This window comes from Ostrea edulis, chromosome 6, assembly GCF_947568905.1.
Source record: "Ostrea edulis chromosome 6, xbOstEdul1.1, whole genome shotgun sequence".
Classification (NCBI taxonomy): Eukaryota; Metazoa; Mollusca; class Bivalvia; order Ostreida; family Ostreidae; genus Ostrea; species Ostrea edulis.
Window position 1 is genome coordinate 7,793,560 of NC_079169.1, and position 19,865 is coordinate 7,813,424.

General features: G+C 35.8%; 1 protein-coding gene across 1 annotated transcript; it reads right to left on the reverse strand.

Moving 5' to 3' along the window:
• Positions 1-7,232: 7,232 nt before the first annotated feature.
• Positions 7,233-14,483, reverse strand: LOC125646336 (uncharacterized). Its single transcript, XM_048872573.2, has 7 exons — positions 13,977-14,483; positions 11,374-11,553; positions 10,751-10,922; positions 8,930-9,200; positions 8,661-8,768; positions 7,738-7,989; positions 7,233-7,539 (listed from the first exon to the last, which is right to left on the reverse strand). Exons 1-7 carry the CDS (start codon positions 14,140-14,142, stop codon positions 7,243-7,245), a joined length of 1,446 nt encoding a protein of 481 aa, XP_048728530.2. The 5' UTR covers positions 14,143-14,483; the 3' UTR covers positions 7,233-7,242.
• Positions 14,484-19,865: the final 5,382 nt, after the last annotated feature.

Below are 19,865 nucleotides of genomic sequence, written 5' to 3' on the forward strand. Positions count from 1 at the left end.
ATGCGTATAAAAGAGCAATTTGATTTATATAGCAATCACTGTATTATTGATGAAAACGACCAGTGCAAAACAATATTGTATTATCAGGTAATGTTATAAATCAGACGGTAGGTACTTAAAATGTTTGAAAGATAAGTTAGAATCTGGCCGTACGATGTTCACGGTAGATCGAATGTCGTCTTATCGATAGGAGGAATGTGCATCACGTCACTCAAAATTCACGTGTCAACTTAACGGATTAAACTAATACGTTAATCGTTTCAACAGATACTCTAATTATTCGACTTGGCTTGTCATTAGTTTTGAAAAATGCACAGACAGTTGTTATGAACACAATTTGCTAAGAGTGCATTTTCAAATTTCAATTAACCTTGCGCATACCGAATAATTGGAATGTTTTGAAGTAATTAGAGATGTTATAAAATCCTTTTTATGATTACAAACTTAGCCCTACCAGTCTCGACGCGAAAGTCTAGGAAGGGGTGAGGCTTTCATCCCACACGATGGACTGACAGACTGAAAAATGAGGACATAAATTACTACATACACCTGGATGATGTCCATTTAAATAAATTGGAACGTTATTGAAACTGTATATTAAATGTAAATACATATTCAGATTGTGCTATGTTGCTACCTGTCCATTAAGGAAGCCATAATTAATTTCTGGAGTTGTTAGTCTATGAATATTTGATAATATTATCATTGTATGATAGAAAATAACTACATCCGCATTATTTTCTACAATAAAACCAAATGTGTAAACATTTCATATCGCGGTAGACGAAATTTTTCTAATTCATTTTTTAAAAAATAAGTTTCATTTATCATTGAAATGTATATCTCCCGTCAAATTACTACAAATTCTGTCTTAACTGAAGAAAAACACATCTTAGTAATCCAGTGCATGCTAATTTTGACTGCTTGATCAACATATATAGCTCACGATGGGAGTCTGTAGTGCATTGGGAATGAGGTATATTTATAGTAGAGACATTGAGTTCTTCAAACAGGAGTGAAGGTATATGTTAGAATCACGAAGGTCAAAGCAAAATCAGCCTCACAGAAGAAGAGATCTGACGGGTGAAAAAAGAAGAGAAGAATATTTGCATTTGAGTAACTTGAAGGAAAGTATATGTTTAATGTAAAAATTATTGTAGAAAGAAAAATCACACCAATCCCGGTTATTGCGAGGTTTTACACGAATAAGCTAAATACAGCAATAAAATGCTATCAAATGCCAGATGAAATCGAGCAATAAAGTTTGTTTTGATGTTTTATTATTGAATTTACGATTATTTAAGGACTACTTTGAACGTGTTATTTATTTATAATTTTGTATTACTATATTCAACGAAGAGCCTATTGTTAGTCTACGACCACTGATTACGGTTCACCAACACATTCATTACATCTACTGACATGCATATTTGATAACACTCATACCTATAAACAGAACAATGCTTTTATTGCAAGCAGGCAACACCTGTGCACTACAAAACTGATTTTATAATTTCACCAACCAGTAGAGACATTTTGATATGTTTTTAGAAAAGAAAATTGCGAATAATTTTTAAAATCATGAAATGCTCGACTTTACCCACCTAAAACTTTTCAATATGGCAACACCTTTGACCAATGAAACTTAAATCAAGACGTTATTCAGTAATATGTTTTGCAGTAAAGCGGGAAGTAGTGCGGGGGAGTGACATCACAGTGTCATAAAAGTATTTACATCTCTGTCTTTTTGTGGTCTAACGGATGCAAATATAGTTAGGTAATTACTTCGCTACTGCTTTCCCTTGATAAGGTAGTGCCACAGACCACTCATTAACCTACAGCTAAATCATGTGGGGTTTTATGGGCCAAAGCCGGCCCCAGCATTTCATACAATATAACAACCTTGTGACTTTGTCATCATTTTCCCCACTTATCATTAGTCTCTTGTACATATAATACGAAAACCTATTAGGATAATTTCAAACAACAGTAAATTTTTCAAAGGCGTTATAACGTGAAAGAGAGGCGTAATGTCGCGAATCAGAGGCGTTATAACGCGAAAGAGAGGCTTAGCATCGCGAATCCGAGGCGTTATAACTAAAACACACCGCGGAAAGGCATCATAAAGAATATTTAAAAGGCGAACTAACAGGTATCAAAGGCGTTATAACGTGAAATAGAAAGACTTTATAATGCAAACGTCAAGCATAATAACGAGAAAGAAAGGCGCAATAACGCGAATAAAACGCGCTATAACGCGAAACAAGAGCGCTATGAAGCAGATTGAAACTGCGTAATAACACCAACAAAGGCATAAAATAACCGACTTCCTTGCAGATCCCTTTCGCATTTCATGTAGAAGGTTTGATCTTAGATTATCAAGATATATAAAAAGGGGCACTAACTATGTATGTAGAGTGAGTGAGAGTGTGCCTTGTATGGGGACATGTTTCCTTTGATTTGAACATATTTTATTGTATAATACACACATGGATCGGATACAAGTTCTTTCAGCTTAATGATCCTCTTCAATATACTTGTTTAAATACAATGTATTTATAAAATAAAAGACTGTCATGCAAACATTTTAGAAGAATTCAACTATATTTTGAGAATTATGTATGCTATCAAAACCTCAAAGAATCTCGAATGTACTTTTGTACAGAGTAAAAAAAAATTCTATCCGAATCGTCTGCTATTGTATCGTTTTCCAAGCAGTGACTACCTAAATTAAAAAAAAAAACAACCTTAATTATTATCATTTTACATGTAAAATGAAACAAGAGGCCCATGGGCCACATCGCTCACCTGAGTCACCTTGGTCCATATCAGAAGATTTTCCATATCTATTTGCATGTAACACCGTAGTCCCTATTATGGCCCCAAACCTTCCCTTGGAGGCCATGGTTTTTGCAAACTTGAATCTACACTATGTCAGAAAGCTTTCATGTAAATGTGAACTTCTTTGGCCCAATGGTTCTTGAGAAGAAGATTTTTAAAGATTTTTCCTATATATTTGTATGTAAAACTTTGATCCCCTATTGTGGCCCCATCCTACCCCAGGGGGGGGGGCATGCTTTTAACAAACCTGAATCTGCACTATATCAGAAAGCTTTCATATAAATCTCAGCTTTTCTGGCTTAGTGGTTCTGGGAAGAAGATTTTTAAAGATTTGTCCTATATATTTGTATGTAAAACTTTGACCCCCTATTGTGGCCCCATCCGACCCCCGGGGGCCATGATCTTAACAATTTATAATCTGCACTATATCAGGAAGCTTTCATATAAACCTCAGCTTTTCTGGCTCATTGGTTCTTGAGAAGAAGATTTTAAAAGATTTTTCCTATAAATTTGTATGTAAAACTTTGATGCCCCCTTGAGGCCCCATCCAATCCCCGGGGTCCATGATTTTAACAAACTTGAATCTGCACTATATAAAAAACAAAACAAACAACAACAACAAATAAAAAACTTTGACCCTCTATTGTGGCCCCATCCGATCCCCGGGGGCCATGATTTTAACAATTTAGAATCTGTACTATATCAGGAAGCTTTCATATAAATCTCAGCTTTTCTGGCTTAGTGGTTCTTGAGAAGAAGATTTTTAAAGATTTTCCCTATATATTTGTATGTAAAACTTTGATCCCCTATTGTGGCCCCATCCGACCCCTGGGGGCCATGATTTTAACAATTTAGAATCTGTACTATATCAGGAAGCTTTCATATAAATCTCAGCTTTTCTGGCTTAGTGGTTCTTGAGAAGAAGATTTTTAAAGATTTTCCCTATATATTTGTATGTAAAACTTTGATCCCCTATTGTGGCCCCATCCGACCCCTGGGGGCCATGATTTTAACAATTTAGAATTTGCATTATATAAGGAAGCTTTCATATAAATTTCATCTTTTCTGGCCCAGTGGTTCTTGAGAAGAAGATTTTTTAATGACCCTACCCTATTTTTACCTTTTCTTGATTATCTCCCCTTGGAAGGTGGCCTGGCCCTTTATTTTAACAATTTAAAATTCCCTTTACCTAAGGATATTTTGTGCCAACTTTGGTTGAAATTGGCCCAGTGGTTGTTGAGAAGAAGTTGAAAATGTGAAAAGTTTACAGACGGACGGACAGACGGACGGACGTCGGAATACGGGTGATCAGAAAAGCTCACTTGAGCTTTCAGCTCAGGTGAGCTTAAAATGTGGTTATCTATACGAAATGCATGACAAGGAGTTTTTCTTTCATATAGCTAGTTAATTTAATAGCCCTTCATACTAAAATACGAGGAATGGATTGGAGTATTCTAGTTACATGTTCTGCCAAGTCCCCACCCCCTTTCCCCCCATGTAACACCTTATTAAGGTCGGATCCACGACACTCCCAATTTTGAATACATGTACCTGTAATTGACACGGAGCCGACATTTTCCTCAAGTGATAGACAAAGAATATATAATTATCTGTATACAACGCACATGTACATATGAATAAACAAACTGTTGATTTATTTTGTTTGATTTTTTGGCGACCGTGCCTAGGAGTCACGGGAGCATAGTGATTTTATTGGAAAGTACTCATGGATACGCGGTACATTCTCGGGATTGGAAGGTCCAGTTTGATTTGAACAATAGCTTGATTTTATTATGAGTAAGAAATATAGCATAACTAATATATATGTATCTAATTCATTTATTGTTTGTTTGGATGCCATTACCTCCCTTTGTCACTCTCTCATCATTATCTTTATTTACGTTAGTACGGTTTAATGTTAACGTTATCACGTCCGTTTATTCTCGATACAACGCTTTTGATTCACGATGTTACACCTTTAAAATCCGCGAAATAAAACCATTATAACACGAAAGAAAGGCGTGATAGGCTTTAGAAAGCGAATCAAAGAGATTATGACGCGAAAAAAAAAAGGTGTACTGAGGCGGATCCTGTGATGGTGTGGTACTTAAGTTTTGAAATAATCCTAATAGACTTTCGTAAATATACTTGTCAACCCTAAAGAATTTTCTCAATTTATACAAGATACGTCTTTATGCAAGAATGTTGAAATATGCTGAAAATATGGTAGATTTTGGTACCCAACAACTGTGCAATTAAAGGGAAGGGCAACCCTAACCACATTGTTGCTTTTATGAATGATATGACTTACTGATGTCGTAAATGACAGACTTTAACAACAAAAATCTTTGCTTAATAATTAAATCAATATTAATCTATCTTATATATCAAATTACCCGCCGCTAAGAGAACGGCCATTGAAGTTAATTTATGACGTCACACCGTCGGTTCCGGTTTATTTCATCAGTAGCACTGTAACATGACAAGTCATCACGAACAGTGAATTTGGAGCCGTATAGATTTGAGCCCGTTCCTTCGCAAAAAGAAATAAAGAAAAGAAGACGTTCAGTCGAGTCGCAGACCAGGCAGACGGTACTTGTTTCTTCATGCAAATGTCTCGAACCTTAACTTGTCATTACGCAAATGATGGATCCACAGTTTACATGGTATTTTCTTTTCAGATGATTTGGTTGGGTCAGGAATTTCGAGAAAAAAAATAAACTTTTTTCACATCTCCCCTTCGCATTAGTATAATTAACTGCTTGACAGGAAGGCATCCACCTATTTACAATGTATTCGTAAAATATATCACATGCACATTTTTGATGATCTTAGAATCTCATCAAAACAGGAACAGACGGTGTGACGTCAAAATTATTGATTTTTGTGGTCTTGAATACAAAAGAGTTCCGCATCATGGCAGCCTCTATAGATAGCCGGAGTTTAAATTTTAATGTTTTCAATTTAGTACTGAAGCTTATCTAGGCCGTACATCAACAAAATATTATGACAAATCATTATCATATAATTAATCCTATTATTTATCATGTAAAATTATTTTAGGTGGCCTTTCCCTTTAACTATCACACCACTGCAGGACCAGAATGATATTTTGCTACATTATCGAGCTTGTAGTGGTTTACAAAATTAGGCAATCGCAATGCTAAATTTCAACAAAACGTTTCACAACATTGTGCCAGAAGTATGACAATACCAAATTTAAAAACGTTAAATTTCGGAACACATTGTGAGCTTTTGCAATCCCATTACTGCTCGCAATAATGCGTATGAAATTGTAAAAATAAAACACTGAAAATTTCTAATACGTAATATTAATTCCATGGATCGACACCCTAACACCATCTTCGCAAGCCTAGTGTCCGATTTGCTTACTAGGACACTTGGCTTGCGAAGATGCCCCAACACAAGAATATCAAAACGCACGTTACCCACAAATCTCAATTTAATACTATTTCTTACATGTATAAATGTATCCTGCATCTTTATACCTAAAGTGTTTATGAACAGCATCGAAAATTAATAAAAAGGCATTTGTGCAATTGTTTGGATGCCTCCAATATATGTTATATTTTATGTATATCCATGTGCTCCCATAAGATGTACATTTGTATTTAGGAGGTATGCTACACCAGAGGAATTTGATATGGATGAAAAATGGAGGATATGTACAATAATATTTTGAAATTGAAAACTTTCAAATTTACTTTATCTAGTCAAAAAATGCAGTTTTAGTAGAAAGCAATCTGAATTATTTTTAAACCCCTGCTGGAATTGAACCCGCTATCTACAGTTCAGCAGTTGTGCTAACCTACTGAGCTAAGCAATAAAATTTGAAATGAATAGACAAATATTGCTGATATTTATTTTTTCATCCATGTTTTAAAAGGAAGTCAGCCATTATGACGATGTAGAGTACCTCCTTAAATAAATGCATCTAAATTTCTAGTCGGTGTTAGGGGTATCACACTTTCATTTGACACCCATGTACATATTTCAAACTGTAGTGTTTATTAGCCCCCCCCCCCCCCCCCCTTAATTGTTAGTTATATTTTAACAATACTCTATGTCATTCAAATAAATGACATAATCGACAAAACTGCATTACTGTGCTGTGATATTTTATAGCTGCTTTATTCTGGCTTGTTTTCTCGTTGGAGGCATAAAAAGCATTTGTTGACTCCCAGGACGGATATAAATATTGATCATTTTGAACATATCGTTTTACAATTTGTCTACCTATTCCAATTATATGAGAACGAAAAATCATCGATCGTTTGCATTCCTTTTCTTTTTAAAACACTGCACAATGCAGTTACAGTTAAAGAATTACTAGGATTTTAACGTAAATAATGTGACAATAACGCCAAACATTTGATCGCACTATGATTTAATTCGTAAACTATCAACATAGATCCACTCCATTGCCCGGAATGGGGACAATAGCGTACAGTACAGCAGTCCAGTCGAGCTAGCCTGTTGGGGATTAAATGACACGGAGTACTTCTTTGACAGTACATGAAGACCTTCTTTCAAGTCCTGTATTTCTATCTCTGACGCCTGCCAAAGGACCGTGTTTCCTATGGACTGATCTGGATTAAGATAAATTCGACGTCCTCGCTTGGTGTATCTCAGCCGTGCGGTATCGGAGGAGTTGCGAAAAGCGGCTAGTACGCTCAGCTGCAAAATCACAATGGAGAAATTTATATGTTGTTATCTTTCAAACCTTGCATTCCTACAGAAAAAATAACTACTCCAGAAAAGCCTTGTAATCGTACTGATTTTAGCGATGATCGCGTTCAGTGTTTCTTTTATTCCACTATGCGCGAGGTTGGTGCATTGCGCTAATTAGAAATTAATAAAATCCCTGATGAATACCTCGTTTATATCTTTGCATGTTAAATTTCCCGCGAAGTATTGTCCTGCTGGAAATGCATTCCTTGCTCTGTCTTGAGTGACCAGTTTGGCTTGTATTTGTATAGGTGACAAAGGGTCAAGTGTGACGTCAAAGGGGTCGAAAGGGTATGTAATATGAGAGTAGGTCACGATGTTTAATGCCGAATTCTGTACCTCTGTCTTGGGGGACAGGAATTCAAACTGAACTACTTGACCAACCTCTGTTCCTTTGACCTTTGAGAAAGAGAGATGAAAAGTTAATAATGAATACCGTTTTTCCCTGATCGCGAGAATCTCTGCGATATTAATAGTTTCTGATTATCAAACCATCAATTACTGAACAGGAAGAACATATATTCGCAGCCTCAGGTGTTACTAAGAAGCATGTAAACAACCGTTCTCCATGGAGCGATAAAATTCAACGTAAAGCACGTGTATTATTGCTTATGGAGTGCTGTAATGTTTATATTGTCGCAATACTTGTTTTAGTCTGAAATATCGACCCGTATTTCATGGAACTTAAACAAGCTATATTTGCGATAGTAAACTGTATTCCAATAATTCCGTTCCTGTGGGGATCTGGATTAGAATAGGTCCTCGGTACTCCTTGCTTGCCATAATAGGCGACTAATTGGGACGGTCCTTTGGATGAAACCGCAAAAAACCGAGGTCCCGTGTCACAGCAGGTGTGTTATGATAAAGATCTCTCCCTACTTAATGGCCATAAGTACCGAGTTTTGCAACACTTCACCAGCAATGGTGACATCTCCATATGAGAGAAAAATTCTCAAGAGGGACATCAAACAATATACAATCAATCAATTCAATAATTCCGTGGGCACAAAATTCCAGATTTTGTTTATTTTTGATGTTTTTCTTATTGTTTCCCTTTGGTCTACACTCACTAGGATTTGTGATTTATTTCGTAATCCCACAACAAACCCCTGAGCTGTCTCCGTCCAGTGCGAGGTTGAATCTTTGTTCGTGTCGAGTGCCTTGATACGCTCCAGTGGCTACAAAAAAATAGGACTTCATCCGAATAATATTAAAATTCATTAATCAAACATTCAAATGAGGACATCAAGGTTATTTTGAACATTAATAATATCAAAATTGGTAAGGTATTCATAATCATTGTCTATTGTTGAGCAATAAACACACAATAATAATTTACCTCCATTATGCGACCTGTTGAATTATAGCCTTCGTATAAAACTTGTTGTGAACTCGTGTTGTTGGCTATTGTATTAGATATAAAGGAACATGTATATCTGGCTATTTTCTGATATGCTGTAGCATTAGTGACGTCAGGGGGCAGATCGTGTGTGGCAACGTTTGGTGGCATCGTCCCAGACGCAAACTGTCCATGATTCAGTCCCTCCATTACTATTACTGGGGTACGGAATTTGGCTGTAGGGTCGGATAATACGTCTTCATGCAGCTCCCTGTAACAAGAAAAATACCATATATTTAATAAGAGCAACTGAACTTTCAAGACAGCTTCCTTTCATTTCACATGGAACTTAAAATATAATTTCTCGTGTATATATATATATATATATATATATATATATACACATATAAAACGATGACTAAGTACACATGATCCACATTTAATCAATTACACTTAGCGCTTTCGCCGTGTAGTTCGACTCTTCAGAGTGTAACATTTTTTACAAAAAGAGAACAATGTAAAAATTGTTACACTCTGAAGAGCCGAACTACACAGCGAAAGCGCTAAGTGTAATTAATTAAATGTAGATCAGGTGTACTTAATTTTTTCTACTTATAACCTATATATACCATGCAATTTTTCATTCATATATATATATATATATATATATATATATATATATATATATATATATATATACACACTGTTCCCGTGTCTGGAAACAGCTAAAATTGTGTTTCTCTATTAAACAAATCACTCAAGCAGAATGCAGCAAATGTATGCCCCAATATGTAAATAGTTCTATAAATACTTAAGAAAGGATGTTTACTTTTAACATATTTTGCGGATAATACAGACATCCCCACACATGAAAGTCTACCATGTCCATCTTTAACAGAATAACTAGAAATATAGTGGTTTCGTTTTCCTGAAATATGTCAAGGAGTCCAAGCACGATTCTTCCAACTATCCAGTGACGGTTATTAGAAAGAAATGTGAACTTGTGATGAACCGGAGTTCGTTCGTCATAAATATAATTATAATTCTAATGTTGATAAATATAGAACTTTAAGGAAATAGTCTACAAAAACTGTTTGTTTAGTACCGAATATTTTTCATTAATGAGGTATATTTCTGTTGATACTTTGACTTTGATAAATTGAATATAAAAACTATTAGTAATAGGTGGTCTATTCTAAGTATTTATATATATATATATATATATATATAAATTGATGATCAGATGGAGTTCAATCACGTAACATTTATTTCTCTACAGGCTGTTTCGTAAGGGGATGGTTTCCCCTCACTCGTCGGGAGAAAAATGACATCTAACGAAAAACATCCGCATGGCTGAGTATATGTTACGCATATGAACTCATCCCTTCCGAAACAGCCTGTAGAGAAATAAACGTTATGTGATTGAACTCCATCTGATCATCAATTTATGTATATATATATACTTTACAAACAAATTGCATTTGAAATCGAGATTCTTGCAAACTCCAAATATGTGTAATCTCTCTCTCTCTCTCTAACAAAAAAGCTTGTTTGAATCACCTGAACAGGACAAAAGAAACTTTTGTTCTTTCATTCCTTCTTTGCAAAACGATATGCGTTATATTTACTGATTATTTCATCAGAAAGGAAATGAATAATACTCTGTACTATTACATCACCAATGGTGCTCTTTGTTTATTCAATGTTGGGCGCAAATGGCTAAAACAGATGTCTTTATTTTCCAGAACAAATTGCAAATATTATGAAATACAGGGAGAGGTAGCACCCCCCCCCCCAATTTCCAGAATCAAGTATCCTTACATGTAGGTGTCCATAACACGAGTAATCCTCGTCAGTCCATCAAGGTCACCGGACAAGGTCATCACGGGGACGGGGTAATCTTTCAGTTTGTTGCCTTTGGTAAGGTAAGCCGCATACAGCAGTACTCCGGTAAGATCCGGGTTCTTCTGTCCATACATAGCTACCATTGTCCCTGTGCATATTTCATACTCAATAAAGAGACTTTCAACATTATGTAGGTACATGTATATGCGAGCAAAAAAAAAAAAAAAAAAAAAAAAACGAAAATATTACGGACATTATTTACTAAAGTAAAACATGGACGTATAGTGCGTATGATTAAAAAAAACCACTTGATACACTCATGGGGGTACGTAGAGGCGAATCCCGAGATTTCTGAACGGGGAGGGGGCAGTAATCGGCTACATTTCTGAGTACAGTTTTGGGGCTCTCTGTGGGTCGAGGACAGAACCCTGGTGCGACTTCATGGGTCAAAGCCCCCTAAAACTACGGAGTTCTGACAAAATAAGACGTATATATTCTGGTGTTTGGGGACATATTTCTACACAACTGATATTTGTGATGCAGAGGGAGCGTGCGTCCGGCGCTGAATTCAGATTGATAGTGAATGAGAACATGCATACCCCCTAGACTGTGGCCCGCCAGGAAGACAGGACTGCTGTTGCTGAAACCCGCATCTGTCAGTGCTTGTCTGGCCTTCGTTACTGCTCCTTCTAACTGTGGTGGATTAACAATGTTGTCAAAGAAATCAACTAGTAGAACGACCCAGAGACGGAAGTCACAGGACGCGCCAATCTGTAAACCTGTAAGAGAAGTAAATCAGAGTCATTGGTTACAATTTAGGCATGTATTTGTATTTGTACTGCCTTAAGATATGTCCTTGTTGAATCTCCATTCAATCTCACCTCTAACGAAAACTAGGGAAAACGGAATAATGGGATAAAGAACTGCAATGAGCACTAAGAACAACAAAATGTTAATGAAAAGTTGAAGACAACAGTGATCAATCTCATAAATACCACAAGAAAACAAAATTGAGAGTAGGACAAACACGAATCGACGTGGGATCAGGCGCCTAGGAGGAGTTGGCATTTAACTGTTAACTGGTCACACCCGCTGTGAGCCCTATATCTTGATAAGGTAAACTGAGTAGACAAGTTGTATTTGTAAATTAAATCATTAAACCGATCATCGAATGATAACTTCAAACGAGACTACTGAAACTCCCATATCATCAACTTCATTGTCAGTAGTCTGCATAAATTTAAAAAAAATTGATGATACGCAGAACATGTTCAAGCGTATCGAATCTGAGACGCATAAACACCGTATTCAGGCGATAATGGGATATTGCTACATAAATATGAGAAGTTTATGTTGGAGAATGGTAGACATTTCAGCCTCATTTAATTTGTGATTCTTGGATATAGGTCGAGCCAGTATATGACTTATTGGGACCCGTCTCTAATCTTCCATTGTCCGTGATAAATTTCTCTAAAACATAGAATCAATTTTTGAGTAAAGCATCTTTGGTGTAGAGGGAAAATATCCACAATCTAACTTCCAAAACTTGGGTAATATTTAAGGAGACCTCTCTACTCCCGGACATCTTGCAAGCAAACAGAGTGTAAAGTTACAATGATTAAGCATGGCTCAATTACACGAAAACTTATATCAACTTTGTAAATCAATTCACCACCATTGCTAATATAAGTTCAAAGTTGGGGGGGGGGGGGGTGTAGAGAGTCCAGCCTCTAAATGAAGAAGATGGATAACTGACAAGTAGTTGCAGATGGAGAAGACCATCTGAGCAAGAAGATGGCAATAAATCTGGCAAGGTTTATCTGCGTGATAGAAACTAAGGCAATGTTTAATGAATTACAAAACTGAAGATATGACTTGATATAAGATCTGTATGTCTACTTAGTTGAATCTGTCAGGATATTACTGTGAATGCTTCGATAGGGTTCATTCTGGAATTTAGGGCGGTCATGCACCAGACAAGCGTGTTTGTGGTATAAAGAATAAAATGATTTCGGACCATCGGTTAGGATACTGTAAGCTGTATAGAGCTAAAACATACTTCTCAAACACTCATAAGAGTACTATTACGAGATGAGTATTTGTGTATGCTGGCTACCATAGCTCAATTAAAGAGTACTCTATGTTTGGAACATTTTGGGGTCTATCGATGTGCTGCAAGAGCAATAGCTAACATTTCTTTCTCATTGATACTTTTTCTGTCCATTGTGTACAGATGCGAGGGGAGGTGGGCGTTTGCCAATTTTTTAAAACTATTGTTCATAGAATTGTCCTATAAAGGTCCTATTTTCATTTTTGTAAAAATCCTATTTTTGTCCTATTGCCTGGGGAGAAACCTATTTTTCCTATATTTTTGAAGCCAAAGTTGCTATGATCCATGCCAATAGTGAACATCTTTTAAATCTTTTAAAGTCTTTACTCCTGAATATTCAGTAGACAAATTGCTCGAGAATTTTTCACTCTTATGGAGACGTCACCATTGCTGGGGAAGGGCTGCAAAATTTAGGCATAATATGCTCGGTGGTTACGGCCTTTGAGCAGGGAGGGGTCTTTATCTTGCAACACCTGCTGTGAAACACATGGCCGCCTCAGTTTCTCCAGTCTTATTCGAAGGACCGCCTCATTTAGTCGCCTCTTACGACAAGCAGGGAGAACCTATCCATGGCCTATTCTAACCCGGATCCCACGGGAAGACAAATTTAGTGTATTGTTATCAAAGGCATGAACATTTCTAACAAACTGAAATTCATAGCCCCTAGATCAGGGAGTGTGGTCATAGTGTGTCAACTTGGTCATACAGAGAAATGCATTAAATCGTTTTAAAATTGCCTTTTAACAATGGTATAGATGTTGGGTTTTTTGTTTAAACAATATTTATTCAATAATTTGATGGGATTGGGCAACAGGTTTAGCCTGTATGAGCCCTCCCATGATATAAATGTTGTTTCTGATATCAGATAAGTTAAGACAATGGACATAGGTAGGTTTTCTTGTCAGAGAATTTAATTTATTTAGTACATGTAGATGTCAACTTCACAGTGAATTGTTGTTTTTTAATGTATGAACCATTATCAGATACGTAAAATTATTTAAAGTGACCTTGATTGCTATCTAAGATAATGTTAGAGGTGAAAAATTTGTGTTATATAACTCCATACCACTTTATCCATTGAAAAGGTCTTACCTAGCGGTTCATAGGCCTCTCCCGTAATGTACGCCCCTGGGGCCACGAGTAATGCGCCCTCTATTCCTGTTTTTGAAGGCTGGGGCTTCAGGACTCGTACAGATAACAAAGATGCACAATCAAAATGAAACAGAAAGAGACACGTGCAATAGACAAGTGACTTCATATTATCACGAGTCCAATATCACCGATAAAACTCCCCGCGTTTAGGAAATTTTACCTCTTCTTCGTAAAAACTACATCTTACGACGTTGCCCTCACGTTGGAGATGAAACTTGTGTATAGAAATGTGTCAGGGATATAAAGAGAAACATCGTTGTACTTTGCTTGACTTTTAATTTGTGATTTCATTCTACCCTAGCAACAGAGCTACGATGGGGCGAACATCTAGTAGCTGGCGCGTTCGTTCGTGTAGTCTTTGGTTCACCCAATATCAAACTTTCAATAATGTTATCTTGAATAAAGTTCTCAGTTTTTCGCCGATACTGTTTTTTCAAGTTTAAATGTTAAAGGTTAAGATATATGTACGTATAATTGAAATTGTCACTTTCTTCATGGCGTAGGAAAATAACTAAAAAATAACAGGTTATATTATAACGTATAATTGATAAAGAACGTCTTAAATGAAAAATTGAAAATAACGAACAATGATCAATCTCAGAATTCCTACAAAGGATATAAAATAGAGAGTTTAGCAAACACGGATCCCTGGACATACCGGAGATGGTATCAGGTACCTAGGAAGAGTAAGAACCCCCTGTCGACCGGTCACCCTCGCCGTGAGCCCAATATCTTGAACAGGTATACGGAGTAATCCATAGTCAAACTTAGTATGTAAAAACGGCCTAACTGGTATGAAACACATCTTCCGGCATTCGACTTTAAGACAGGATGTATTTGAAATTAGATCATTATAACGACCATAGATTTTGCGAAATGCTTACTTCAAACGAGACCGTTGAAACCTCTGTAACATTCATTCGTTTGTCAGTAGCCTTCCTCGATTTAAAAACTGATCACATGCAGAACATATTCTCGCGTATTCAATCAGTTGAGACATACATGTAAACTCGATTTGCAGGTGATGATCGAATATTGCTACATAAATATTAAAAGTTGATGGAGAAGCTGAAGACATTCCGTTTGTCATAAAGTTGACTTGATAGTTTGTCGTCTACGTTCGATAAAATATTCAAGTATGAAACAGATGTGGAAGACTCTGTGGTTTCTTTCATTTCGAGTTCACTGGGATATATCAAATCGATATACATGTATGAATGGAAATAAGTATTGATTATTGTTAATAGATAAAACGTCGTTGATATATCTATATGTAAATGTATTTGAAGTAAATTATTTAGCATACTCATCTGGAATTAATCAAACCACGGTGTATTTAGTCATTTAAATCGTGAGTGCAAATATTTTTTTTCAATCAAGGAATGAACTCGACAACAGTAATTCACTCTAAATTTCTGAAGATTTTAAGTATCTTGAAAACCAACTGTACTAGTAGCAGGAACAATACAGCATGTTCATTACTGCTATTGTGGTAGTAAATAGTCCATGCATTCAAACCAACAGATGTTAAACAACCAATGCTTGTTCACTTTTATTGCTTTACCTGTAATTTAATCCAAACCAAGAGATTATCAATCAATATTTATTATCTGATGAAGGAACACGGAAAGTTGACACTACAAGGAGACCTCCACCAATCAGAATCCGGGCGGAACAGAGCGAGTCATTAATATCGCTTCAGATTGTCAATCAGCTACTTCAGAAGCGGTAGCGTGTGCTTGTGTGTTTCCTCTCAATCCTTATCCTGGTAACCGACATGAGCAACATTTGTTTTCTGTGTAAGGAAAATCAAATTAAAGAAAACGATTGGAATGTAAATATTGTTACTTAAGATATATTATACAAAGCTTGAACAGGCACTCATGCAATGCAGCAATGCAAATGTGATGGTGTTGGATACATGGCCTTTTTAGTAGCTCTGGCTAGCGGGTTAACCTTTTGGTTCGATCGGTATGACCGGTAGATCCAAATCTAGCAGCGTATGACCAGAGAATAACTAGCTGTGTATGACCAGAGAATAAGATTGCTCGACATCTAGACAAGTTAAACATTTGCTTTTGACGATTATGGAATTTTCATACTACACAGTCACTAAGATCGCAAATGGGATAAAGTCATTAAGATCATACAATATACAAATTGCATTTGAATTACATATTTTATAAAGCACACAGATTGCAATGCACCCTTGAACAAACTGTAGTAAAGAAATGCTTAGTATAAAGTACATACTGCACTATACTTGGATACCCACTTCCTCCCCTACCCGGGCTTGAATTCAAGACCCGTGAAATCAAATCTTTTAGCATTTCGCAATGCTGCATGCATACGAATGTCATGCCTGATTTTCATGATTATATTTTCTGTACATATGAAAAAATGGATTGTTGTAAATTTCGTCATCTCAAAATTCGCAATAGTGCAGCAGTTTGGAATTAGTTTTTTGACATGGAAAACTGAGACTGGTTAATACAGAGGATTCGATTGAGTGCAAACACAGATCCATCCTGTTACAAGCAACTGGGTATGGCACAGTAACAAGCGAACTAGTCACACAGCCATGATATATTCCAACAGTTTCCTTTCATGTGTAATTTATCTTCCTAATTCTTACGATACATTATTTTGGGACAAATTTTATAACTCTTTGAAATCTATTACGAAACCCCTATCCATCACATTCTGATCTTGCTCACTGATGGGTTTTAATTCATACATATTCATAGTGAAACATACATGCGTTGGTGGGACATCGGTTCAAAGACGAGATATTGAAAGTTCTTGGGTTTGTGGTTATTACTCAAAGCATGGTGTGGTTGTGTAAGGAAATTCACACAACCTTTTACAGATGATGCATACATGTTCGCAAGAACTTATCAATTCGTGACCTGGTCCCATGAGTGCGAGGAACGTTGACTAACAATATTACGTAATCTTTTCTTTGATGATTTATTATTGATGTGCAGATTTATACCAACCATGAAGTGTATGCCGGTTTTCAAAGGGACTCCATCATACCGTGTCGAGCCAAGATTTGAAAGTGTTACATACAGATAGACCATTAGATGTAGTCGACTGATATCTAGAGAGAACATAAAACAAGTTTTCGGGGAAATCTTGAATGTGCATTTTGTATCCCAGCAGGGAATAGTTTTATTTCTTGCAATGATTTAGTGTTTTACATAATTCATTTTCAATAAAATCCTAAGGAGGATCGGAAGCAATCATGTGAGTGATAGGCGTAATGCAGTGAGGTACATATAGAATGCTTAGAAATGTTTGGAGTTTTTAATTCAGAGTAGTATTATTCCAAATTGTAGTTCAATTAAAAAGAATTGAACTAGGATTAGGAACAACAATTTTCCTAATTGTATTGTTTTTGAGTCGGAGTACACGGCAATCAGTCAGCCACAGTTTTAATGTATACACGGTAGCATTGCGACACACCGTTTACAAAAATGCTCTAAAATCATCCCTAGTCTGAATTCAATTACATAGATGTTAGATAGATCATTTACACAATAAAATGCTCTCTTTTATGATCCTTAGCTCAAAAGCACTAGCCAAGTGGACTGCACTCGTTTTTTGCTCAAAGCAGGCAAAACAGAACAAGTTTGAGAATAGAAAATGTCATTTATTTAGTAAATGACGAAAAGTATATACAGTACAGGGGGTCATTAAAACCAAGTAAAAATTAAGATCATATGCTGCAAATGACTAGATGACCCCCTGTTACATACATCTATAAAATTGACATTGAGAAAGAGAACATATATACACAAAATAAAACATCCGATAGGGGGTCTAACAAGATGACCCCCTATTGCATACACATATGTAAAAAGACTAGCATAAAAATATTGCCTGCCCACAAAAAAGGGTGGGTAGCTTTGTTGTTTAATCGGGTGATGAAGGTAGCAAGTATTGCAGATTTTTTATGCATTTTCTATGTTGAAAGCAATGTCAATTTCAAACGAAATATAAGAGAAAAGATTCAGTGACTGTAAATATACATGACAGCTTAGAAGATGTATATAAAGGTAAACCAATTGCGTTTTTTTAAAATGAAAAATCTTACTTTAATCTCCAATTTTATTTTCCAGTTTTATCTTATTTTATAAATCTTGTTTTCCATGAGTCATAAAATAACTTTTTAACATCGATAATTCACTTTTAGTGAATTTTGGCAAATATAAATCGAACTATTTCAATAAATTTTGATATCTAAAATCTCCTTAAGTTAGAAACTTTTAAATTTGATTGTGAAATCCTTCTTGTCACCTACATGTATCATTTTATATTTGCTAGTGAGCGCAAGAAATTGCACCCATTAACCGTTATATATTATGCAAATAACACGTATTTTGTCTCGGATACATGTATATATTTAGGAAAACCTCTTTTAGAGAAAGTATGTTCTCTTACTTAATTATATTCGAATATTGAAGAAATGAAACATATTTTCTAGTTCACCATTCTGTAAATGAAACTTTAAGATAAATATATATTTGCTTTAACTAGATTTACATTCATGACAAAATTAGTTTGTGTTTCTGTTCACCAAATATTGATAATTGTTACTCTGTAGGAATGAAAAGATAAACTGTGTAGCATAATTCATGTATATTTTTACATACGTGAATACATGAAGTTTTTAACAATAGGCATATGTAATCCGGTATAATGACGTGTGTTTGTTCTATGGGACTGTAAATGGAAATTGACGCGCGTTAGTAACTTACACTAATTGCTAGTCGCGAACAGTACCTCAGAGGAAAATACACACGTGACTACCCGCCCCCATTAACATTAACACACGGAATTTCTATGTTTACATGTAAAGTACGTAGATTATTTCGTGAAAAAATAATATACGTCTCGCATAGTACACAAATACGAGCTTTCTTGACTCCGTTTTCTTTAGTCCAAGTCCCTTCGGAGCAGAGGTATGTTTCTTACTATGGTGAATTTTAGTGATCTTTCTGTTGAAGTTTTGGATAATGCATTGAATTATTTATATATCAGTTCATTAATTTGCGTTTTGTATAATGACAATACAGTTGTCTCTCTAAATTGCGATATCCTTTACCAAAAACTTTAACTCGCGTACAAGTTTCAGTGACCATGTGAGGAAAAAATGACCATTCATGACAATTTTATTCAACGCTTGCTTACGGTAGATGAGAAGGTGGGGTAGATCTTGATTTCATTACCGCTTTGCAAATTTAAAGTGCAGTCGGGTAGTAAAATATGTCCACCCATTTAATTAGATTGAAACAGTGTTCATGGTTATCAATAATAATCAGTTCATTCTGAAGGTTAGATAACTGAAAATAACACACTCGGTGTTGTTGATCTCCTGCACTCTCTACTGAGCACAGTAGAATTTCTCTCCGTTTACCTACCACAAACTCTCGCTGTTAAACTGCCTTGCAATAAATCAATCTCTATTCGTGCTGGAATTCAAACAAAATATAATCCAGTTAATATGTGAAAGAAGCTAAGGAAAATTTGAAATTGAATTTAAATCACTTGTTTGTAAAATAATGTGCACCATGCATGGCATGACGTATAGTCGGTAAGTTTTAATCACGTATGTAAAATCAATTAAGCTGGAACATGTGTGTATTAAATCGACAGATGACAGGTGGCCATGACATTGATTGGCATTACCTGTGACAGGTAAAACTGTTGATGACCAATCATCAATCATCATGTATTGATTAGCAACGGAAAATAACCACTGAATTTTAAATGTTTAATTAATTAATACCTGTATACAGTAGGGTGGGGTATAGTTTTGCCCTA